Genomic DNA, 26,413 nt, shown 5'->3' with positions numbered 1-26,413 from the left:
TCATGCTGAATCAGAGCTTCATCCCATTGACTAGTTCACTCTTTCTCCCACTCAACTACAGCCACTGCCAGAACATTAAATTTTAATTAACAGACGAAACTGCCACATGGATACAAGTGTTCACTATTTACACTTTACCACACATTTTCACCCATTGTTTTACATGGTAAACTATGTTGTCAACAAAAAAAAAAAAAAAAAAAGCAAAGCTAATCAAATCTAGGTTCTCTTAAATGTTCATTCACTTGGCTAACTGTTCTGAACAAATGATAACAACATAAAACTTCTGTCAATGACAAATATTTATAGAAGAATACATACAAAAGTCTATGGGTAAATATGATTGCTAATACTGCTAGTAATATTTTACACTATATCATTCATGATAAAATAATAATAATAAGAAGAAGAAGAACTTCAAATTTTGGCACTATGCCAGCAGTTTTGAAGGAAGGAGCAAGTCAATGGCATTGACCTCCAGTGCTTGACTGGTACTTATTTCATCACCCCCATAAGTATGAAAGACAAGGTCAACCCCAACAAAATTTGAACTCACATAACTGACATGACAAGCAAATGGAAAGAAATGAAATTACATGGCCAATTCATGCAACAAACTAAGGGTTTTGGAAGTAAAGTACAGTGGCTTTGGTTGATAGTGAGGAACCTGAAACAGGGGACCAAAGGGAAAATTATAGTTGCTCAGGAACAAACCATTAGGATGAATGTGGCACAAGTAAAGATCAATAAAACTCAGTCAAACAGAGTGTGTAGACTCTGCAGGAAAGGAGATGTAAAGTCTCAATCATGTCTTGAGTATGTGCAGTAGGTTTCACAAAAAGAATCTAAGCCCAGGCATGTCTGTGTAGGTAAAAGAGTGCATTGGGATGTTAACAAGGTGTGTGCCTTCAAGGAGAACAACAATCAATGAGTAGTGAAATAGAGGTGTCTGGGTAAATAGATTCCACCTTAACTGCTTTTATCTTGTGATGATCTGGCAAAGATGCATAATCCCCATTGACCCTAATCCCATATAAAGTGGCTGTAAAATGGTAAACAGAGGGACACTGTCGCTATTAATTACTCAGCATTTTGTTAGTTTGTAGTGTAGACGGTGGTGAGAAGGACAAATGCACATACACACACATATGTGTGTGTCTATATGTATATGCATATGTATGTATATGTATGTATACAACCTTCAACAAAGTAACAGTCATGTATACAACTTGAACAGACACATATCAATACATAAACATACATTCACATGTACACACACACAGACACGTCTACACACCTAAATACTCACGTACATACATAATTACAAACGTACATACATACATGCGTATAGGCATGCACTAATGCATACGCATGTACACATATGCATATGCACATACATGTACACACATACATACATAAAAACATACATGCATATATATCATGAACTAACTGTTACTTTCTCAGATGCAGCATGGAATTTTGTCAGTGAACAGGTTGCGGTCTGAAAGCGATGAAAATATTTTGGCAAATTAAATTTAAATGTTGAAGTGAATCTAATGGTTTTTGTGTGTTTCTTTAATGGCTTATAAACACCTTCCATGCTACAATTGTTTTCATTCCAGCACACGATCTCAGATCAGGTCACTTGCTCTGCAAGTAAATCTCTGTAATATATGTATATATATAGGCGTAGGAGTGGCTGTGTGGTAAGTAGCTTGTTTACGAACCACATGGTTCCGGGTTCAGTCCCACTGCGTGGCACCTTGGGCAAGTGTCTTCTACTATAGCCTCGGGCCGACCAAAGCCTTGTAAGTGGATTTGGTAGATGGAAACTGAAAGAAGCCCGTCGTATATGTGTATGTATGTGTGTGTATATGTTTGTGTGTCTGTGTTTGTCCCCCCAACATCGCTTGACAACCGATGCTGGTGTGTTAACATCCCCGTAACTTAGCAGTTCAGCAAAAGAGACCGATAGAATAAGTACTAGGCTTACAAAGAATAAGTCCTGGGATCGATTTGCTCGACTAAAGGCGGTGCTCCAGCATGGCCACAGTCAAATGACTGAAACAAATAAAAGAGTAAATATATATATATATAGAGAGAGGGATAAATAGATAGATAGACAGACAGACTGATAGTTGCTTAGAGCAGTGCTTATCAAACTATTTGATGTGACGTACTGGCAGCATATTTTTCAATGTGCCAGGGACCAGTAATATTTCATAGTAATATTAATTTATACTGGAAACACTATATATAATGAATATAAGGAAACTTGACAATTTTTAAAATTTTATTTATATTGTAAACAAATAATACAATATTACAAAAGTATTTTATAATGTTTCTTTCGTAGACACTCTCCGCGTACCAGCAGCTGATGGCTCGTGGACTGGCACCAGTCCACGGACCACCACTTTGAGTAGCAATGACTTAGAGGATATTATCATCATTCATCATTGTTCGACCGTGGTCGAGACAATGGAATTTACCATGTTGCGCCAGACTTCACGGTCCATCATAGCATTACGGAGGTCCTGTTGCTGGATGCCTGTATCCCTGGAGATTACATCAGGGTAGGAGAGTGTGCGCCCTCTGGTGTTGCGAGTAGATGGCTTCCAGAGGAGAAGAGTAGAAATTACTTCTTTTTCAGCTCTACAACAATGTCCAGCAAACTGGACTCTCCTACCCTTCACAAGAGATGACACAGGTGGTAATTTCCCATATATTTGCATTTTAGTTGGATGGCGCCTCCACGAGAGATTTTGAGCTCTCATAAGGAGGCGAGTGTAGGTTCCATCCAACCGCCTCTCAAGCTTCTTTGATAACGTCCAGGTTTCTGAGCCATATAGTAGGATTGGTTCGACTGTGGCTTTGAATATTTCAAGTTTGAAGTCTCTACTTAGATTTGATGACCAGATCTTATGCATGTCATTACAGGCTGACCAGGCCATACCCTTTCTAGTTAGAAAGTCTTTTCCAGATGATGATATGTATGACCCAAGATATTTATAATCAGAAACCATATTTAAAGGTGCACTGTTGAGAGTGTGGATGATACAATCACTGTTGGACAGGCACTTGTTTATGTATTCAGTTTTGGTCTCATTAAGGTAAAGACCTACACAATTTGAGGCTTGTTCAAGAGATTGTAAAAGAGACTGGGCATTGGAGAGAGAATCACTGATAAGAGCGATGTCGTCAGCAAAGTCAGTGTCTGTCAAGTACTCAGCTGGGTGTCTGGAACTTCTTCTTGGTTTTATTTCAAAGCCCTTGCCAGAGATGGTATCAACTGACATACGTAGCACATAATCAACAACAATGATGAAAAGAAATGGGGCGAGTGTGTCTCCCTGCAGTATTCCGGCCTCGATCGAGAAAGATGATGTTTCTCCATCAGGGGTTAAGATGGTTGAAGACGTATCTGTGTAGAGGACCTTGATGGCAGAAATAATTTTGTCTGGTATCCCATAGAGCTTAAGGATTTCAAACATCTTGCACCTATCTACAGAATCGAACGCTTTAGAAAAGTCTACAAATACCATTGCAAGATCGCGATTAAATGCTTTTGATTCTTCAATAAGTCTGCGCAGGCATAGTATCTGGCTCAGCGTTGAGCGCCCATGTCTGAATCCATTTTGGTTCTTTCGGAGCAAAGGTTCAACAAAAAGGACAAGACGATTTAGGATCAGTTTGTTGTACAGTTTTGCAGCAATTGACATTAGAGATATGCCCCTGTAGTTGGTGACGAGGGACAAATCGCCTTTTTTGGGTATTGGAATGATTTGAGACTGGTGCCAAATCTTTGGAGCGACAAAGGTGGAAAGTGTGTGGTTGCAGAGGTTAAGCAAAAGTGTGTGAAATCTATCATCCTTCCAAATCACAGCCGGAATGTTGTCGGGACCAAATGCTTTCGAGGCTTTTAGTTGCTTGGTGGCTGCTGTTAGTTCAAATATGGTAAAAGGGGAGGTGTTGATGTCCAGCGTGTCTGATATAGGCACACTTGGGAGAGTGGGGTTATCAGGGATTTTGGCATTCTTCCCAAGGAGGTTTTTAAAATGGGTTGACCAATTTTCTAAACACTTCTTAGCTGATCCCCCTTTAATTCTAATTGATGACCCAGAATTTTTGCCTGATAGGTCTTTGATGGATTTCCAGGCGAGATGGTGTTTTTTACTAATGTGCTCTTTCGATAGTTTACTAATTTTGCCATTGATAAATTCGACCTCGGCGTTCAAGTAAGCCTCATCAAGATTCTTCCTGGCAGCTATGAGTTGGATCTTCAGTGACTGGGATGGAGAACGGTGGTAAGCTAGTGATATAGACTTTAGATGGTTTCTGGCTTCGATGACATTTGGGGAATTAGAAGGTTTGCTCTGGCCCCTACTCTTCCTTTTGGGAAGAGCAGCCAGTGCAACTTCCTCTGTTGATTTGATGAGGCTGCTGTATACTTCCTCAATGTTCTCAGCATCTATTTCAGAAGTAGACAGAGATTGAAATTTGTTATAGACCTCAATAGTAAATTGTTTGGACATATCGGGGTTAGATAAGACTTCCTCCCAGTCGATCATTTTGATCGGGTGAGGCTTAGTTTTTTTGGATGAGCGAAGACTAAGCTTAACGGTAGCTGATACAATTCTGTGGTCAGAGCCGACAGAACTAAAGGATGAGTAGGATCTCGAGTCCTTAACACTATTGCGCCATTTCTTTCGAAAGATGAGGTAGTCAATTTGTGCCCTATCACCAAGTGGGGACTCAAATGTCCAAAGTTGACCTTTTGGTTTCATAAAAGAATTGTTGGAGGTGTAGAGATTAAATTCCTCCAAGAAGTCTTTGAGCATTTCTCCGTTCCGATTGGTTTTAGAGTTGAAAGTAAACTTGGTCTCATCGGGTCCTAGTCTAGCATTCAGATCACCAGCTATAACCAGAAAATTATGGAGAGGTACTTGCTCAATGGTTGAACGAAGGGTTGTATAGAAATTTTCAATTTCGTCTGCCACAGACGAATTATGTGGGCTATACACACATACCAATGTTGTTTTTGGGTTTCCATCTATCTCAAGCACCATAATTCTAGGTGAGATTGACTCTATACTCAAGAGAGTATCACTAGCCTTTGATGAAAGTAGAAATCCGATACCTCCAACTGTTGAATTAACAGTATTCTTTGATGCTGAGGAGGTTACAAGTTGATAAGAACCGACTTGATGGTATTTGAGGATGTTGTCAGGGTGGTAAAATCGGTGTTCTTGGACAGCTATTATATCAATGCCATGTGATTCTGCATTTGCACCAAGTTCTTCTAGACGGCGAAGAGAGGCGAGGGTGCGGGCATTGAGGGTGCTGAGTATCGTATGATTTTTACAGCTGATGAGGTGTTTGTTTGGTGTTGTTTGGTTGGGGGCTGACTCTTCTCCATCAGGTGATACCCGTCTGTTAAGATTGAGGGCATCACCGTCAATGGATGCCCTTGGAGGTGCAACATGATCAGAGACAGGACCCGGCAAAGCAGGGGCTGGACCTACATCCGCAGGTATACCATTAGGTCTGGTTCCCTGGGGAAGAGGAACCCTGGTGCAGTTAATTGTAAATTCCATAGTCTTTTCAAATGGCTAATAATGTGTGCGCGCACCACTACTACACACATTGGAAAGCATTGTACAACCAAGTACTAAAGAAGATCTTTCCTCCTCCATGAAACAAAGCTGTTCCCGCTGGACGTCAACCCAGTACTTCTAAGCTACGGGCTGAGTGATTTATTGTAAGGTTATCTCCCTAGATAGGTTGCCTTCACTACGGCTAAGGAGCCCTTTCTACCCCACTGACACAGGTTGTACTGGTTTACAGTTTACCAGTAGTAGGATCCGATGCTGCATACAACAGACCTGACCTGACAAGAGGATATATTAAACCTCACAAAGGGATGGCTACATTCAAAGAAACACTGGTTCTATACCTAGTATTTTGAGGAAATGAAATTTCCTTAGATCTATAGCTATATGTTAAGCATATAATTCATGTTCAGTTAATTGAACCTATTGTCATAAATTTTAAATGCTGTTTGTGTTCATTTTTTTATACCTGCGTCATACCAAGGACCAACCCCAGAGTTGAATGGGTGGTTTAAACTGAATTTTGTACTTGCATATCTACAGTATCCCACTAACATTCAATATAGTCAATCTTGTTTACTTCACTGTGAGCTCTATGTTATTGTAGTTAGCCATTTCTGGTGTTGATGCACCTTGATTCTAATGAATCCTTATAACTAAATCACACACGCACACACACAAACATTTTGAGCAGAGTTTTTCAGATAAAAGTGACACAAGAGAAATTAATGAGAGACAGTAGAGTTTTACGCCTTTTCACAATCAACATTATACTATCATCCTCAACAACGATAGCCTATCAGCTCTTAAATACTTACTAGACCATTGCCTCCAACCTGTACTTAGCACCACTACACTCTTCTGCCCAGCCAAGTTTATACTAACCCTTAATTGTGTTTTTTCCCTCTGGCATATTTTACAAACATATCAACAGAGTCGCTAAGGAAACTAGGTTAGGCCACAATTATACCAACTTTTTTATAGGCCACATTGAAGAGCAAATAATTGCCCAGTTCACCAGATCTATCCCAAAGCTGTATGGTCACTATATTGATAACTCTGCTTCAACACTACAGGCCACTCCATTATTTAGTGTGAGGTATCTGCACACACCATAAATCCACATTTTGAAGGAAACAGAGAGAACGGCATTTCATATTTGGACTTGGTACTATGTCACCAACAGATTTAAATGTATGATTTTCATTCTATTCCTACACCTCCTTGTAGTTCATTAAACCATTTCTTATCCTATTTGCACCTCATCTTTTCCATTCACCTCACTCTTAACTTCACTCTCTTCTCTTCATTCCATTCCGCTTTCCTTCTAATTCTCTAACCCTGTTTTTCCAACCACTTCTTGTTCACACGTAAAGCTTTTGTGGTTCTGTGTTATTTATCAGTTGCAGACTGATACACCTTAGAAGGTGTAAAACTTTGTTGTTTTTCATTAATTTCTCTCTTGTCAACTTTTCCCTGAAGAAGGACTATATTTGAAACAGATTTTCCAGTCCCTCCAGCAAGTTCACGGTACACTTTTCATCAGTTTTACTAAATTATATAATTCTTGCCAACATATATATATATATATATATATATATATATATATATATATATATATATATATATATATATGCACACACATACACACATATGAGGTTGCTGAAAAGTTCCTGGCTTTGGATGAAAGAAAATACAGGAGGATCAGTTAATTATGATTTTATTCAACATATTCCTTTCTCAGATTCACACACTTACTGCAGTGGTTTCAGTTTTTCTAATCCCTGTAAAAGCACTCAGAAGGTTGGGCCTCCAACCAGGCCTTTCAAGCTACCCTTAAAGCCTGGAACTTTACAGTACCCCCTCGTATATACACACACACACACACACACACTTATATATATATATTATATATATATATGAGGTTGGTGCATAATTAATGACCATTGGTTTATTCTAAATTTGTTTGAAAATAAAACACCAAAGTACAGTTAAAATGTGTTTAAATGATTATTCTGGAGTGTAGCTGCCATCTACTTCAATAACTTCTTCCCATTTGATTAGCAAATGGTCAATTCCATAAAATTAAAAAGAAAATGACAATCTTTGGACGCAGTCCATTCATTGATGTCAGTGACAAGATCATCCAAATCATTGCAGACTTTACCTGCCTACCCATTAGTGAATGATTGCCATGATAGTCTGTAGAATATGGTGGGGTATCAAGTAGCTCCCATCTTTTGTCTTTGATTGTTTGCATTAACCATCGTTCAACATATGGTCTCACGTTGTCAAGGGGAAATATAATGTGATTCTTTTTGTGAGAATGTTTGGCTTTGACAGCAGTTTCTAAGTGGTTGAGTTGAGCCAGTTAAATGTTACTGTTAATGCAGTGCTGCTTTTTTCTATTTCTGTTAGGAATGGGCCATTCACATCTTATATTGTTTTTATCCCACTAATAACAGAAACTTTGTTGACCATCTTGAATGATGATTTCCTTGTGAATGATTCCAAAGGAGTACTACCATAGACACCACAGGGAATTCTTGTTGTGAAAGGGTTTTGGAATGCTTTTGGGAGATTGGTTACACTTAACACACACTTTCCACTAACTATACACAAACCAACAAACGATATTCCGATAAACTACCAAAATGCCACATTACAACTTCCTGCGATTAATGTTTACTCTGTCTCTCACTCAGACCGCTACTATTTATAGTCGTTCGGTAAAGTTTATTCTTGCGGAGGTGTCATGACTTTCGCCACAACATCTTCCATTTTGAGATTCCAACTTCTGTAGGAAATGAAATTTATTTTATCATTATTTTTTCTCTTTCTTTCGAGCACTTCTCCCTTTTTGAAATTTTGCTTCTCTAAGGAGTTCACTACCTTTTCTGCTTAGGAATTATTAGTTCAGTCTGTTTATGTTTTCTGTTACTGCTCCTTCTAGGCTCAATCTTTCGGTGCTGGCACATCACACATGTCATAAAACACTTCCATTGGAGCTTCCTTCCTTTCTTCTGTATGTCTGGTTTTTAATTGATTTAGGTGTTATTTATGCTTCCATCGTTGGCCTTTTATTAAATATATCTTGTTTCCAATTCTTTTAGTCACTACACTATCCTACCAACCCTCTTTACCATTCTTGTATACTTTGAAATGGACTTTGTCTCCAACATCAAAATGTTTAGTTGAATTTTTTTTAAAGAATAAAATGTTTTGAATGGCACAACAATACACTTATAATACAAACAATGGACTATAATCACTGTTGTAATTTAATCATCCATAGTCTGATATGATATTTCAGAACAAAAATTCCTTCTTCAGATATCCCTAGGAATTGATGGAGTCGCTGCTATAATTGGTTTGCCAATGGCTTTTCTGTTTTTTTTCCAGAAGCGTCTCGGCAGTGGTCTCACGAAGCACTCTCTGTAATTCCTCATGAGAGTATTTTTTATTTTCTCTGTTTTTTCCTTTGGCAACAATTAGTCGAAAATACATTTAATCCTTTGAGTGAACATTAGCTCTGCTGGTGACTTGCCTGAACTTGTATCTGGATTGGGCATTATTCTGTACACCCTTAAGAATTTAGTTAGTGGTTTGTCATTTCTTAACTCATTTCTGTTTTTTTTAGCACTCACTTGAAAGTATCTATGAATCATTCTGCTTGCCCATTTGACTTTCGGTGGTAGGGTAGGCAGCTGTAGTTGAATCCATGCCTGACCGTGGATCATCTGGAGTTATCTCCCCTGGTCACATCGTTAACGAGGTGGCGCTCGTGAGAGAGGGATAAAAAGACAGGCAGAGCCAAGAGCAGCCTCTTTTCTCACCAAGCAGCTTGCTGCTAATTGCATCATTTCCCTCTCTGCTACTAGACTACCCACGTCGCTTTGAATTGAGTGGAATCCACTATACCAGTCATGGAAGGCGGCAAGATGAAAACCTTTTCTTGTTTAACTTCATTCTGTTCTGTAAGATGTTAAATATTCAAGCTGCGTATGAATACTCTCCTCCCGGATTGGAATAAACATACCATGTACACGAAGGCCTCAAAACTCATATGAATTGTTGTTTTTCATTGGATTAACTCTTACTGCTATCAAAGGATTACCGGATATTTTATTAAATTAGTGGCCTTTAAGCTCACTAAAAGATTAAACATGTGCTTGATTCAGTTCTATATTTAAGAGATGAAGAATTATGTACATTATTTACATTAGATGGATATTTGTCCTCATCTTGTTTGTTGTTAACACGTTTTTCAGGTCACTGCCTGGAATCGAACTCAGAATCTTGGGGTTAATAACCTGTGCTCTTAATCACTACACCATATGTCTGTAGGCAATTATGGAGTGAATAATAATAATAATAATAATAATAATAATAATAAACAGCACATACCCAAGGCACACAGAGCTGCGCTCAGTAGTGAAGTGAAAGCACGCTATAAAAATAAAACTACCGAATAATAATAATAAATGCCCTGATGCAGTACCAGACAGTGGCGCTCATGGCTTCTGATATTAACTGATTGGAAGTGTTATCATGTACATTGTTTTGTCTTGGTATAAAAGATGGGCTAACAGCAAATATTCTGCTCAATACCACAGATTTGCTTGTCAGTTGTTTGACCTTAACCAGTTGACCATATCCCTTAGTGGCTGACGATATATGCATCTCTGATCACGAGCAGAAGTAGTGGGGGGAGCATCATAGCCGTGTGTGTTGAAAGGAATTCTTAGAGGTTTGGATAATTCACCTTTGGAAACATGGGTGGTTCGTTCAACATCTTTATACAATCCTTATTCAGGGACCTTTTGAGCGGGATGGGCTACTCAACTTGAAAAAAGTTCTAACTGGGCCCCACCTGCAAGGTCATGCGCTGTTTATCGTGATATGAGATCACCATGTCGTGCACATATGGTTGTGATGCATGTGCCTGGTGTACCCTTATCAGACGGGTAGTCATGATGGGTATACTGGGCTCCGTATATTTTACCCCAGTGTCACTTTCAAGGCATGCAATGCTCTCTCAATAATAATAATAATAATAACAACATCGAATTTCCCCAAGACACCTGATGAAGGCTGGTAGGTATATCAGCCAAAACGTTGTGTTAACAACAAACAAGATGAGGACAAATATCAATCAAATGTAAATAATGTACATAATTTCTCATCTCTTAAATATAGAACTGTATCATCTAATCAGTATGGAGTCAACATTAGACTTCAATGGAGACATATAGACAAACTTCATCAAAAACTAGCTCGTCTTTCAAACCATCTAACTTTCTTGTGTAGATGTAGAGACTCAAAGCTAATATCACCTGGCTTGAATATAATGACACCAGTGGATTCATATAAAGCTAGAAGAGTAGCAGAAAGGGCAGGACATGCCCTCATCCGTGAGAGGATCCATTACAACCGTTGGAAAAGACATCAACTAAATAACAAAATCAAAGAGAGTTTATCTTCCTTACGTAGGAAAATAACCAGAGATGATGATAGAAAGAGAATCCAACAAGATCTGGTAAAGTCGTACATGAAAGAATCTGAAATGATGAAGACACACCAGATTAAGAAGTTTATGAAACTCAAAGGTCAGAGAATGAAGACTGAAATCCATCACCCACATGTGAAAGCAGTAATTAATGTTAGTAGCCGACACCTAGAAAGCTCTGAAGAAGCAGTACTGAACAAAGGTCTCAACTTTGCGACAACCATCAAGTGAATTCCATACTTGGACATAATAGCCCCGATTGAAGAGATAACCGTAAAGATACCAACTTAGGTGTCAAGTGAGACAGGTACTGGAAAAAGTGAAACTTGCCAAATCAAACATCACTAAGGAAGAAAAGTTCACTATCAGAGTGACAATTCCATCATAATACTTACAGTGGTGATGAACAAGTCTGACTGCTCAGAAAAATTGGCAAGTCTTATAAGTGATGGTAGCTACAGCAAAGTAAAGAAAGACCCTACTTTGAAAACAGAGAGGAAGTTCACAGATCTTGATCAATAACAAGATGATGATGATGATGATGATGAAGTACAGACAACTGACTCAACACCACAGTAAACTACCACACATGTACGGTCTTCCTAAGACTCACAAGGATGGTATTCCATTGAGACCTATAGTGAGCTGTAGAGATTCAGCATGTCATCCACTGAGCCGCTTCCTTGTGGATATAGTCAGTCCATTAGCAAGAAAGTCAACATCGTACGTGAAGAATTCCACCCACTTCACAGAATTGATCAAGGATATGCCCATTGAATCCAACCAGATGGTGTGTCTAGATGTGATAATCCTGTTCACCAAAGTCCCAACTGGTGAAGCACCATTGGTGATTCAAGAAAAACTAGTGACAGACACCTATCTAAAAGAATGCACTAGTATACCAATAAGAAACTTGATGGAAATGTCGACCTTCTGTGTAGAAATTACCTATTTCAGTATGGACACTGATATATATCGACAAGAGGAGGGTTTAGCTATGGGTTCGCCATTATCACCGGTAATAGCCAATATATACATGGAATACTTTGAGAATTTGGCTTTGGGATCAACATTGCTAGAACCAACCCTATGGCTGCGCTATGTTGATGACACAGATGTCCAAGTGCTGTTACATCATGTGAACTCAATAAAGCCATGAATACTGTTCACAATGGAAAAGTAAAAAGACAATCAGCTAGCATTCCTGGACATATTAATAACACGCACCAAGTATGGATTCAGGACATCCGTATACCACAAGATGACCTTCACTGGACGATACCGTAACTTCAATTCCCACCATCCATACAGTGTAAAGAGAGGAATTGCTCAGTGCCTAAGATATCGAGCAAAAAATATAAGTAGCAATCATGATACCCATCATGAAGAAATGATCAAGCACAGTAACAATCAATTAAGCAACAACTACCCCAAAAACATACTATCTACTCCAATCTACTCCAATTATGAAGAAAAGAGACGAGGAAACCAATAAACTGTCTACAGTCTGTCTACCCTATGTGAAAGGCCTCTCCAAAAAGATACAAAAGATATGCGGCCCATATGACATCAAGACAGTATTCAAAAGTAATACAACACTTTGCAAATATCTCCTTCGAGTAAAACCACCAATAGAAGAGAATATAACCAAAGACTGCATGTACGTTATGACAAAAATAATCGCTAGAGTTTCTTTCTCTATCGGACTGTTTTTTTTTTCTGCTGCAATCAGAGCACATGGGGCATGAACCACCACCTTCATGTTACTGTCTATATTTGTGTAGCAGAACTACTCCTACACCATATTCAGAAGCATTAGAAGCTACTACAATCTCTGCTGCAGGATCAAAATGAACCAGCAACAAATCCAAAATTAATATTTTTTTTAATATCCTGAAATACCTTTTAACAATTATTTGACCAATTCCATTTGGCGTCTTTCTTCAACAAATTATTAAGTGGAGCTCTCAATTCATACATGTTTGGTATGTAATTTTGATAATAGTTTGCTAGGCCAAGAAAAGCTTGTATTGTCACTATGTTAGTTGGGGGAGGCTTATTTTTACTTGCATCAGGTCATCTTCCATTTTTATCTTTCGTTTGTCTTAGATATTTAAAAAAGAATTCACATTTTTCCTCATTGAGTGTCAAACGGTAATCTCTTATTTTTTGAAAAATATACTTCACATGTTCAATATGCTGATCACGAGATTCACTTTTGATTAATACATCACTGAGATATGAAATTGCAAATTGACAGTTCACCAACATCACATCCATAACCTGCTGAAATATTGCAGGTGTGACCTTCAGACCAAATGGCAATCTATTTTATTTATATAGTCCTCTGTGCAGATTCCCTGTTAGAAGCTTAGAGCATTTCTTTTTGGTATCGCTTCTACCTTCCATTGAGAAAACTTTAGAATTATTATGTTTGACTTTCCTAACTTTGCTCTGCAATGTGAGTTCTTATGTCCTACTTTTTGGCAACTGTAACATTTTTATGTTTTGAAAGGACAATCCTTCCTGAAATGTAGGGCTCCACAGCCATAGCATTGGTTTGGTCTTGACATTTTTTTTGTTTATACCTTCCCAGTCGACATGCTTGTACTTGTGAGAATTCCTTCTCTTCAATTTTCTTTACATCCTGCTGAAATGTAGGGCTCCACAGCCATAGCATTGGTTTGGTCTTGACATTTTTTTTTTGTTTATACCTTCCCAGTCAACATGCTTGTACTTGTGAGAATTCCTCTCTTCAATTTTCTTTACATCCTGATGTAAGTTTACTATTCTTTGACACTCCTCCACAACTGTCTGCAGAGTTAAACTTTGGTCTGCTTGTTCAAGTTTTGTGAAAATTCTTGCACATATCTCTGCATCTTTGTTTGCTGTAAGCCCTTGCACAAAAATGAGGCACTTAAACATATCAGGAGTTCTAACAATTTAAACCTTTCGCACATTTGGTTTACAGTCCTAGCATACATGACAAAGTCTTCATCCTCTTTTTTAACTAGATTCCAACACTCCCATCAAGTGTTAAATAGTCAAACTACTATCTTTGATAGTAGTTCGACTGTTTCCTGGAAACAAATTTCTCTAGATTTTTGGGGTTGTATGAAATTATAATATTTTTCATGTTCAGCCAGCACTAATTTATGTAATAATAGTCTTACTTTTTCATTGTCTGTCCACAACTTGCAATCTTCCCTGAAGATTTTGTATCTTCTAAAGTATACTGCAGACGTTATACCCTCCACTGGGTCATAACTGTATTCTGATATAGAGTTCAATATGCCATCTGGGGAAAAACAAACTTATAGTATTTCTGGACTTCTTCAGACATAGCTGTATTAACTGTTGTTGTTTCTCTTGTTGCTGAAGTAGTTGTTTCTGCAACTCCTGTTGCTGTTTTTGCAACTATATTATGGAAGCTAATAAGTCTTCCATCATTAACAACTTTGTATCACAAAAATTTGTTAACTGACCTGTCTGAGCTTCGAATCCTTGTCACCAATATTGTTGTATTACCAATATTTACGACGATACTTTTTTGCACTATAACAAAACATATAACGAAATAGAGTAACAACAATGTAACAATCCAACAAACTCTCCACGAACTCTCCACAAACTAGCAAATGATATTCTGACAAACTATCAAAACAACACCTTACGACTTCCTGCAATTAATGCCCACTCTGTCTCTCACTCAGACCACTACTATTTATAGTCGTTTGATCAAGTCTCTTCTCGCAGGGAGTGTCATGACTCATGCTGCAACAATTGCCTTACTGTTTCATTGTTTCACCCAACTGTGGTGTTTCACTGGACACACCGTGGAATGTAACCTAATCTGAAAGTGCTGACGTATATGTGCGTAGATGAATGAATATGTGTATATGTACATGTATGTGTGTGTTTAAATGAATGTAAAGGTGTATGTATATGCGTGTCTGCATGAGTCTAAATGTGTGTGCACATGCATATGTTTGTATCTAAAAGTATGTGTGTGTTTTTCTCTCTCTATATATATATATGGACATGTATATGATGTGTGTCTCTCTATAAAAACACATGTACATATACATATATACGTGAGGTCAAAAGTATACATAGCCACATTCAGTGGAGCAGATGACTATGCATGTATGTGTGGAGGTAGCAAGAGAATGTATCAGATAGCAAAAAGGGAAGCTAGGAGACAGGATTATATAGCCAAGGAAGTAACAGAAAAGAAGTTTGCCAATGTTCAGCAATGTGATGACCAAAGAACTGAAGTATTTCGGATTGCAAGACAGTGTATGAGAGAAAACCATGATGTCATAGGAGAGAAATGTGTCCGCATGGATGATGGTGCCCTCGTGTTTAATGATTCCGCAAAGAAAGAGGATTGGAGATGCTATTATGAAAGACTGCTGAATGTGGAGAATGAATGGGATGTACAGAAGCAAAAACACTGAAGATGTACAGAAAACAGATTCCATCACATGCCAGGGGGAAAAACTAGAAGTAGTTAATAGCTTTCAGTACCTAAGCAACCAAGTCTGTAGTGGAGGTGATTGCTCTGCTGGCAACTAAGGGCCTCTCACTCAGGATGGAAGGTAGATTGTATGATGCATGTGTGCAAACAGCCATGCTACAGGGCAGTGAAACATGGGCCATGACTGCTGAGGACATGTGTAGGCTTGAAAGAAACGATGCTAGTATGATCAGCTGGATGTGTAATGCCAGTGCGCATACACAACAAAGTGTAAGCACCCTAAGAGAAAAGTTGGACATGAGAAGCATCAGATGTGGTGTGCAAGAGAGATGACCACGCTGGTATGTTCATGTATTATGTATGGATGGGGACAGCTGTGTGAGGAAGTGCCACTCCCTAACTGTGGAAGGAACCTGTAGAAGAGGTAGACCCAGGAAAACATGGGATGAGGTGATGAAACATGACCTTTGAACATTGGGCTTCCCAGAGGCAATGACAGGAGACTGAGACCTTTGGAGATATGCTTTGATTGAGAAGACCTGGCAGCTAAAGTGAGATTACAACCATGGCCAATGCCAGTGTTGCATGTCTGGCCCATTTAAGAGTACCCTTGATGTGTCGAGCGATATGATATGCTTGAGAAGACGTGTTGAGTCAAGTAAAACCAAAATCGTAGCTGTAGCCAGTGCCCCCTGACTGGCTTCCATGTCAGTGGCACATGAAATGCATCATCCGAACATGGTCGATGCCAGTACCCCCAACTAGCTCCTATGCCAGTGGCACATAAAAAGTACCATCCAAACATAGCCGATGTCAGTACCTACTGTCCGGCTCCCATGCCAGTGGCACATAAAAAGCACAATCTGAATGTGATCAATACAAGAACTGCCTGACTGACCCCATGCCAGTGATATGTAAACAGTAGCATCCGTACTTGGCTGATGCCAGTACACCCTGACTGGCTCCCATACCAGTGGCACATAAAAAGCACCATCCGAACATGGCCAATGCCAGTACCCCATGACTGGCTCCTGTGCCGGTGGCACGTAAAAAGCACCCACTACACTCTCGGAGTGGTTGGCGTTAGGAAGGGCATCCAGCTTCTGACTCTCCAGACCGCAGTCAAACCGTCCAACCCATACCAGCATGGAAAATGGACGTTATATGATGATGATGATGATAATGTGTATGTACAAACATGTACATAATTGTTTGTTGTAGTACTAGTGTGTACTCACATAATGATTAATGCATGATCAAGCATATGTGCATATGTGACCTCACATGTGCACATATATGTATGTGTGTCTGTATGTGTGTGTGTGTGTGTGTGTGCATGTATATAAATGTATCTATGTACATGTGGATGTGTTTGCAGCTATGCACCTGTTGATGTATATATCTATGTATGTATGTGAAATGGCACACATGCATGTATAAATGGGTTTGTGTGTGTACATATATGTGTATATAGGCATATGTTGGGATCTAGATGTGTGCCCAGTAGCAACTAAGTGTTATGACCTTACCACCATCCAGAAATATGTCTAGCCCACAGCATCATGCTTGACAAGGATGGCTAACTATCAAAGGATTTATTACCAGTAGCTAGTCTACAGATGCACTGGACAGACACTGACACACTTTATAGTGTGTTAAACTTTAATTAATTGCATGCTTTCTTTTCCCTTATTCTTTGTATTGTATTCTTTTTTAATTACTTCCTGTTTGTACTCATAGCTGAGGAACTTAATCTATTCTTTGCCATTCCTTCTCAATGTATTTTAGATATGACTATTATCAACATGCTCTAGTTAAGATTAAGAGTGAAACATTACTTACATGATGAGAAAATAATTTACATCACCTGATGAGATGCTTCTGCACCATAGGAGGCATCATAATTCATTTTATAGTTTCTCACCCATGAGGGAGTGATGCAGGATGTGTTGAAATGAGCATTGTGATAAATAAAGTTTCCAGTATACTCTATTTTCTGTATCCATTGTTTCTACTATACTCAATGTGCACTGAAGAATTCCTGACATAGATCCAGTAATGATTGTTCAGTTACTGTGGATGATGCCAGGTAGCCATAGGCAGCGAACATACTTTGTTGGCATTCTACGAGGGACATACCCAACATACAAAGTTTAAATTTTAAAATTAAATTTAAATTTAAATTTTAAAATATATATGTATGTGTGTATATATATCATCATCATTGTTTAACGTCCGTTCTCCATGCTAGCATGGGTTGGACAGTTCGACCGGGGATCTGGGAAGCCAGAAGGCTGCACCAGGCTCCAGTCTTATCTGGCAATGTTTCTACAGCTGGATGCCCTTCCTAACACCAACCACTCTGTGAGTGTAGTGGGTGCTTTTTACGTGCCACCTGCACAGGTGCCAGGTGAGGCTGGCAACGGCCACGAGTCGGATTGGTGTATTTTATGTGCCACCGGCACGGAAGCCAGTCGAGGCGGTGCTGGCATCGGCCACGAGTTGGATAGTGCTTTTTACGTACCACCATACCAGGGATCCTGGCTGGTTCAATTCGATTTCGATTTCGCTTTCGCTTGCCCCAACATGTCTTCGCAAGCAAAGGGGGTTGGCATGGGTGCCTGTCGTCGGATGAGGTTCTATATCGACTTCGCTTGCCTCAACATGTCTTTGTGTCCAAGGGAGGAAAGGCACACATAAGTGGGCTGGGCTCACTTGTCCTGCCTGGTCTTCTCATGTACAGCATATTTCCAAAGGTCTCGGTCGCTGGTCATTTCCTCAGTGAGGCCTAAAGTTTGAAGGTCGTGCTTCACCACCTCGTCCCAGGTTTTCCTGGGTCTACCTCTTCCACGGGTTCCCTCAACTGCTAGGGATTGGCACTTTCTCACACACCTATCTTCAACCATTCTCGCCACATGACCATACCAGCGCAATCGTCTCTCTTGCACACCACAACTGATGCTTCTTAGGTACAACATTTCTCTCAAGGTACTAACGCTCTGTCGAGTATGTACACTGACATTACACATCCATCGGAGCATACTGGCTTCATTCCTCACGAGCTTATGCATATCCTCAGCAGTCACAGCCCATGTTTCACTGCCATGTAGCATGGCTGTTCGTACACATGCATCATACAGTCTGCCTTTTACTCTGAGCGAGAGGCCTTTAGTCACCAGCAGAGGTAAGAGCTCCCTAAACTTTGCCCAGGCTATTCTTATTCTAGCAGTTACACTTTCAGCACACCCACCCCCACTACTGACTTGGTCACCTAGATAACGGAAGCTATCAACTACTTCTAGTTTTTCCCCCTGGAAAGTGACGGAAGTTGTTTTCTGCAGATTTTCGGAGGTTAATGCTCCCGAGCATCTGCCACATACAAAAACTATCTTCCCAGTTAGCCTACCTTTGACATTGCTGCACCTCTTATGTGTCCATAGCTTACACTGGGTACATCTTATAGAGTTTCTACCTACACCTTTTCTACAGATCGAGCAGGGCCATCTCCCTGAAGATATTTGTGGATTGTCTACCTTCCTACTTATTAGTACTTTGGTTGACTCTAAGGCCCCTCGATTCTAAACCCTCCTTCCACACCTGGAACTTCTCCTCCAGTTCTGATAGTGACTCAGCAATTAGAGCAAGGTCGTCAGCGTAGAGGAGCTCCCAGGGGCAACCTGTCTTGAATTCCTCCGTAATTGCCTGGAGGACTATGATAAATAGGAGGGGGCTGAGTACTGAACCCTGGTGGACCTAAAACCTCTACTTTGAATTCTTCTGTGTACATGTTGCCAACCCTAACCTTACGGTATCTCTGTACATGGCTTGCACAGCCCTCACCAGCCATTCATCTATCCCTAGTTTCCTCATTGACCACCAGATAAGGGATCGAGGGACCCTATCAAAAGCTTTCGCCATGTCAACAAAAGCCAGGTCCAGGGGCTTATCTTTGGCTAGGTATTTCTCCTGCAGCTGCCTTACCAGGAATATAGCATCAGTGGTACTTTTCCTTGGCACGAACCCAAACTGCATCTCATCTAAACTAACTCTCTCTCTAATTAGTTGGGCAATGACCCTCTCCGTAACCTATATATATATATATATATATATTGTTTAGCCCCAGGAGACATCGTCTCCAGCTGGCTATATGACTCACAATCTGTGTCCTTATATTTTCAAGCAGGGGAGTTTAGCATCCCCACCCAGCACAATACTGCTGTTCAAAAATATAAGGACACAGATTGTGTTGTATAGCCAGCCAGAGATGATGTCTCCTGGGGCTAAACAACAGTAGCATTTGTCTCAACCGGGACTGCCACATTAGGTTGGCAAATAACCATTACTTTTTATGTATACAAGCACGTAAGTTTGGTTTCACCCAGTCGTTTTGGATGATGTGGCTGTAAAACCTGCTCTGTGTAAGCATTTGACTTGTTTGGGCACTCTTACGTTAAAAAAATTTAAGAATGACTTTTTTCTGTCAGAATGCTAAAAATAACTGACCGACAAAAAAACAACCAAGATTCAACTAAATCAAAAAATAAAACCAAGTACTAAGCAAACAAAGATGAATCCCCCCACTTCCATTTCATGCACACGCACACATACACACAAACATGCACATACACACACACACACATTCACGTTCCCCCCTTTTACATACACACACACATATTCACACAGAGTTGAAACGCTGTTTAATTTATTTTTTCAGCATATCAAGTATGACATCACCCCTTCCTTCCTTATTCATCTATCACCTCTTCCTTTTTCATTCATAAACACAAGAGTATTATTATAGTAGATTATCTCAGTAACCATGGGAGCTATGAAAAAATACAAAGCCCAACAACACCATCGGCTCATTCTCCACATCTGTGTAATTTTTCACGCAATTCCACCCAGTCATTTGACCAAGAATCCCAAGACAAGAAAGAATCGCCCATGTCAAATTTATATGTATACACATATACATACATGCACATACACTCTTCTATTAATGAAATTGTGTTTAATAAGGCCCTAATATATGCAATGAATAAGGTAGGAATGACTTTTGATGAAGTTAGTGTAATTAAAATGGCTAGGAAATCGTTTATTAGATATAATAATAAATTATGGACTAGGAAGGATACTAGGGACTATTTTGATAAACCTATGGGGGCACCCAATTCTGCACAAGCTAAGGATTTAGTAGGTATTTATTTATTATCTGAAATTCAATTAGAAAATCTAAAATTAGAGGGTGGTTTATATAGGGATGACCTTTTACTAATTACTAAGAATTGCACTAATAGAAAACTAGAATTATATAAGAAGAAACTATATAGTTTCTTTAAAAGATATGGTTTAAGTATTACTAAATTATAAGGAGAATTATAATGTAAATTATTTAGATGTTAATTTTAATTTAATAACGGGTAAAACCCAACCATATCATAAATTTAATGAAAACCTTAGATATATAAATGCTAATAGTAATCACCCACCATCAATTACTAAATCGTTGATAAATAATATTAGTAAACGAATATCATTACTTTATTATGATTTAGAGATTTTCAATAAACATGCACCTTGTTATAGTGAAGCCCGCCGAGAGGCAGGATATAATAATAATATTAAATTCTTTAATAACAATATTAATAATAATTATAATAATCAAAATAGTAATAATAGTAGTAGTAGTAGTAGTAGTAGTAATAATAATAATAATAATAATAATAATAATAATAATAATAGTATTGATAATAATAATAATTAATTCTTTTTATTGGCCACAAGGGCTGACACACATGATTAGTAAACATAAAGGGACAAAACAAGACGAAAGGTTACAAAGGGTTTTGTCCGTTTTTGAAAAAATTCGAGTAAAAACTGTTTAACAATGAAAGATTGTAACAATGAAAAACTCCCAATAGGGGGAGGCGCTTCGAAAGGTTCCTGGTGGAAAAAACCCCATAAAAGCCAACGGGAGCCTGGTCAAAACGAGAGTAGAGAGCCCCTTTCTCCTTTTATAAAACCTTTTTCAATTACAGGCAAAACCTGAGAATTGGTCCATTTATACTGGCCATTCTCGCACAATTCACCCACCTTTCAGAAAACTTGCTATCGGACAGCACTCTCCTCTCTAACCTCATCTTCCTTTTCAAGTGAAACTTGAAAAAGTTGATGAGGCCTTGACCAAAGAGGAAAGTGTCTGACTTTAGCCCTTTGAAACGGGTCCACCATACAATCTCTTTCGCCACAGCCACTAGGCACAGGAAAACGGCCTCGCCCTCCTTGTTAAAGGAGGTCGGCGGGGCAATCTTCACTATGGATTTGGCTGATAGCCGGATCCGTCCTATACGCGACAGTAGCTGTTCGACATAAACCCATAGTTCAGCAATACTCGGGCATTGGACAAGTGCGTGCAGAACGGTTTCGTCGTCCTGGCAACACCTCGGTCATGCCCGGCTGACGGCACTTCCGTGCCAGTAGAGTTTATCCCGAACAGGCAGAGCCCCTCAGTAGCACTGCCAGGCGAGCGACCTCTGGAAATTATCCATTGGCTCCAGCCCGAAAGTCCTTCCGAACAGACCGCTCAGTTCGTTATCATCAACGCCTAGAGTTTTCCCGAGAACGTCGTCGCATTTTTCCTCCACTAACCCTCTATAGAACGCTAGAGTGGAACTAAAACCGATCGCATTGCCCGCCTGGCGGAGGGCGGAGAGAGCTTGACGGCACTCGAGGTGCCAAGCGCCCTTTCTCGGTCTACGTTTGATCCAGGTCTGCAGCTCTGTCAAAGAGACGAGCTGCGGAAAGTCGCGTCTGACAAAAGACGACCACACCTGATCACCATCTAGGAAACGCTTGAGATGTCGCAGCCTGAGCGCATGTCTGTGCATCAGTAACCACGGCATGCCAAGGCCTCCGTTCAGCGGTCGTTGACAGCAGATGGATCGCCTGACCAGTGGCACCTGACCCTTCCACAAAAAGTCGAAGAGCAGGCGTACCAGCTTGGCCAACCAGCGGTTGGGACAAGGGACGATGGTCAAGCGGTAATAGATGACGGATGCGATGTATGCATTCGCCACCTCCGCTCGACCTTTCAGAGACAGCTTCCTCTCGGCTCATTTCTGGGTGAGACGTGCCACCCTGCTCGTCACTTCTTCCCAGTTTTTATTCACCTGGAGGTCCGGACCGAACCAGATGCCGAGCAGTTTAACGGGTCCGTCTGTCCAGCGCCCTACGACGCTGTTGGACGGCATGGGCTTGCCTCTCCAGGTGCCCAGTTGCAAGCCCACAGGCTTTTCCGCATTAATCTTTGCTCCTGTCACCACTTCGTACTCGTTTAGTGTCTCACCAATCAGGCTAATGTGCCATCACGGTGACGTCGTCGGCATAGGCAGAAACGCTGTTCCCGCCTCCTAGATCGCGCACGATACCCCTCAAAGCCTCCAACTTGCGCAGTAATGGCTCGAGAGTCAATATGTACAAGAGGGAGGGCATCCTTGGCGGACCGAACGCGAGATGTCAAACGGTTCCGAAAGGTGACCGTTCACCCATATCACCAAGCAGATGTTGCTGTATAAAGCAGCGATCCACCCACGGAAAACTGGACCGAAGCCGGCTGCCTTGAGAACAGCTGCCAGGTACCGATGGTCGACCCTATAGAAGGCTTTACTCTGATCTAAGTTGATCAAAGCCCCACCCGTGCCAGCGTCGTTACCCACCCTCTCTATGATGTAGCGCATGAGATGGAGGTTGTCGTGTATCGACCTGGTTGGCACGGTGCTGTCCGAGTGTTGCGGTAGGCCGTCCAGGTACACACCGAAGTCTGCACCAGTGTGCGTTCCACTGCACGTCCCAAACAGTTGAGCAAAGTGCTGCTGAAACACCGTACACATCTGCTTCGGTTCGGTAACCTCGCGCCTGTTCTGGTCCACCAAAGACCGAATGGTTGCTTTGTTGCCTCGCTTCGCCTCCGCCACGCGGGCCCATCGAGCGGCTCTAGTCCCCTCCCCGTTTAGCAAACGTGCCTTAGCTCTGACAACGCAGCCTTCGTATTTGGCGTCAAAGTGTTGGTCGAGAGCCAACCTTGCCGCCAACACGTTGGTCGCGATGCCAGTCTCAAGAGCCTCGTCTAGTTTCTTAACTAAATCCCGCTCTCTCTTCCTACGTTCAATAGCTAGAGTCTTACTAAACCTAATCGACTCTACTCTAATTGCTTTCTTGAGGGTAAACCACCAGTTGTTGTTGATGATTGCCCCCGTGAGCGCCTGCTTAACTAGTAAACTAATCCAGTCTCTGTAAGCTTTGCACGCCGTTAACGACGCGTTCAGCTTCTAGTATCCGGGTCCCTGTCTATGTAGCCTATCTAAGTCGACCGTACAGATCACGAATTTGTGGTCCGTCTAGTCGACTATGTGGAATTGTGGACACCCTATGCTGTCCTTATCCACTGGCCTCTAAGTACGATCTAGACGACCCAATGCGATTGGTCCAAGTCCACATTGGCACATTCAGGTTGTCTAGTCGAAACCTGTCGGACAGCTGAAAGCGTCCGAATAGGTTGGCGAGGCTCTTGCACCCTTCTCTTCTATCAGACGCTCCCCTGCCCACTCGATCGAAATGTTCGTCTAAGACAGCGTTCCAATTCCCAACTAGCACTAGAGTGCATGACGTTCCCAGGAAAACTTCCAGACGTTTGAAATAATCTGACTGCCCTGCTCCTGTCGGAGCGTAGGCAGCCAGCAGTCTGAAAGCACCGCCGTCACTACCGTCTACGTCGAGGACCACCAACTTACCTCCCGGATCCAGGAAGACTGTCCTTATTTTCAAGTCCAGGCCCTTCCGAAACAACACCGCAGTACCACCACCCCCGCTCCCGGCCGACACGGAGATAGAAATATCTTGTATCCGCCGAAAAGGGCTGCGAGTTCCTGTGGGTCGGAGAGCCTGGTTTCAGTGATGGCTGCTACATCCATATCATGAAACCTCAGGTTGTTTAACTGGTGACCCTGTTTCCAAGGTGACCCGAGGCCTCTCACATTCAAGCAACCGATTCTAAGTTTTGCCATGTTTCAAAGGTGGGGAAAAAATATAAAAGGAGAAAAAGGCTCTACTTACTGTTGTTGGTGGTGGGGGTGGCTCCTTTGTGCTTTTTCACGGGTGCTTCAATTATATTTTTATATAGTTTCTTTGAGAAACTTTTCCCTAGCGATCCGACATCGTTAGGGAATATTTGTTTTATATCACTATATGTTTTTTGATTGATTTTTATTGTGAGAGTGTGTGCTGGTGGTGTGTTGTGTGTTGGTATAATGAAATCTTCAATTTGTGTACTTGTTTGGCTTTTAGATATGTAACTAGTTTTTCATTTTTTGTGTTTATTGCAGTAATCGTGTCTGTTGGTGTTGGTGTGTGTGGCAGTGGTAGTAGTGGTGTCGAAAGTATTGTTGTTGTTTGTTGTTGTGAGTGTGTGTTGTTGTTGTTGTTGTTGATGTTGGGAAGCACTATTTGTTCGTGCTTCCCCTGTGTGTCCTTTTGTTTTTTCCTCCTTTTCTTTTTTGGAGGCACTGTGTGCCATTCCTCTTTCTCGGCATCAGTGCTCGCACAATCCAAGCTGTCCTGATCTGGAAGGGGGATGGCTGTCGGGTCCGCTTCATCAGCAGGGCAAAAGATTTTTGTTGGTTCTGCTAGTAGCGGTGGTGTTGCTGTGTCTATTGGTGATGATGACGCTGTTGGTGTTTCTCCTTGTTTTTTGTTGTTGTTTTTCTTGGTGCAGAAGTTGGTGTTGGTTTGGTGGTTGTTGTTGGAGGTGGTGTCGTTCGTCGTGGTGGTGGTGATGGTGTTGGTGGTGTGGCAGTCTTTGGTGTATCTTGCTGTTGTTGTTTCTGTTGTTGTTGTTGTTGTTGTTGCTGCTGCTGCTGCCTCTTACCGTTTGCCTCCATTCTTTTCTTGTAAATGGGGCAGTCCCTTTTTAGGTGGCTTTCGCTGCTGCAGAGGTAACATTTTGGCTTTCGCCTCTCCACAGCAACGTGTAGCCTGGTGCCGTCCGGCAAGTTAACGGAATCTGGGATGGTATGAATATTTTCCTGTTGAATCTGCACCAGGAGCAGCACTCCCATTCCTAACCAGTTCTTTTCCTTCACTCTCCGTACATCTCGAATAGTGGCAGTGTCCTCTATGTCATAGAGGACAGCTGCCACCAGCCATGATATATGGTTCGGGGGGGATGAGGTTGATTTTTATTTTCGTTACTCTCCGCCCAAGGTGGTTTGGGACGAGTAACAAATTTTTGGTTTGCAAGGGCGAAATGGCATGCGCCCTTGCTTCCTCCTACATTTGGAAACGAACCTCTACGGTTCCAAAACGCTTCCCCTTGGTTACGTAGCTCTTTTTGTCCCAAATGGGCTTCAGAGCTATTTTCAATTGTTGGGGTGTGGCGTTTGTTAGTTTTTTACATTTTTTGTCGAAAATTTTGTAGGTGATTGTTTTTTTATTTGTTTCATCAATCACTTCTTGTGGAGTATTGAGGAAAATGCTATTGCCTTCTTTCCTCAATAACTCCTTTGCTTTTTTAATGTCCTGTATCGTGACTTTTATTTCATCCGAAACCTGCTTCGCAGCAGAAGCAAAATCGTTGGAATTTTCTTCACTTTTTTTTCGTGCTCGTGTCTATGTTAGTCATAGCTTTCCCTTCCTCTCTCTCCGGTACCATAGCATTGGTGGAGGGCAGAGGAGGGAAATCTTTAATGACGTCGAAAGTGACGTCCTGGTTTTCTTTCTCCTTTCGAACGGTGCACGTGCTTTCAGCTTCGGAAGGAG

The 26,413-nt window shown here is 41.0% G+C and overlaps 1 protein-coding gene across 1 annotated transcript; it reads right to left on the bottom strand.

The window, feature by feature from the left end:
• Nucleotides 1–617: 617 nt before the first annotated feature.
• On the bottom strand, nucleotides 618–25,597 carry LOC115214463 (craniofacial development protein 2-like). The gene is made up of 3 exons (XM_036504411.1): nucleotides 25,524–25,597; nucleotides 4,388–5,343; nucleotides 618–667 (listed from the first exon to the last, which is right to left on the bottom strand). The coding sequence occupies exons 1-3, from the start codon at nucleotides 25,595–25,597 to the stop codon at nucleotides 618–620; spliced, it is 1,080 nt and encodes a 359-aa protein (XP_036360304.1).
• Nucleotides 25,598–26,413: the final 816 nt, after the last annotated feature.

The sequence above is a fragment of the Octopus sinensis genome, linkage group LG7, assembly GCF_006345805.1.
Source record: "Octopus sinensis linkage group LG7, ASM634580v1, whole genome shotgun sequence".
Taxonomy (NCBI): domain Eukaryota; kingdom Metazoa; phylum Mollusca; class Cephalopoda; order Octopoda; family Octopodidae; genus Octopus; species Octopus sinensis.
Note: the sequence above shows the minus strand (reverse complement) of the source record. Positions and strands in the feature narration are given on the sequence as shown.

Excerpts from the sequence above, each read along its gene's own strand:
- LOC115214463 (XM_036504411.1), bottom strand. The coding sequence starts at position 25,597 with ATGTTACCTCTGCAGCAGCGAAAGCCACCTAAAAAGGGACTGCCCCAT. Across the intron at positions 5,344-25,523 it reads GAAAAGAATGGAGGCAAACG|CACCCTCAATGCCCGCACCC; the intron begins GTAAGAGGCAGC and ends TACGATACTCAG. Across the intron at positions 668-4,387 it reads TGCTCTTCCCAAAAGGAAGA|GTTCCTCACTATCAACCAAA; the intron begins GTAGGGGCCAGA and ends CCCCTGTTTCAG.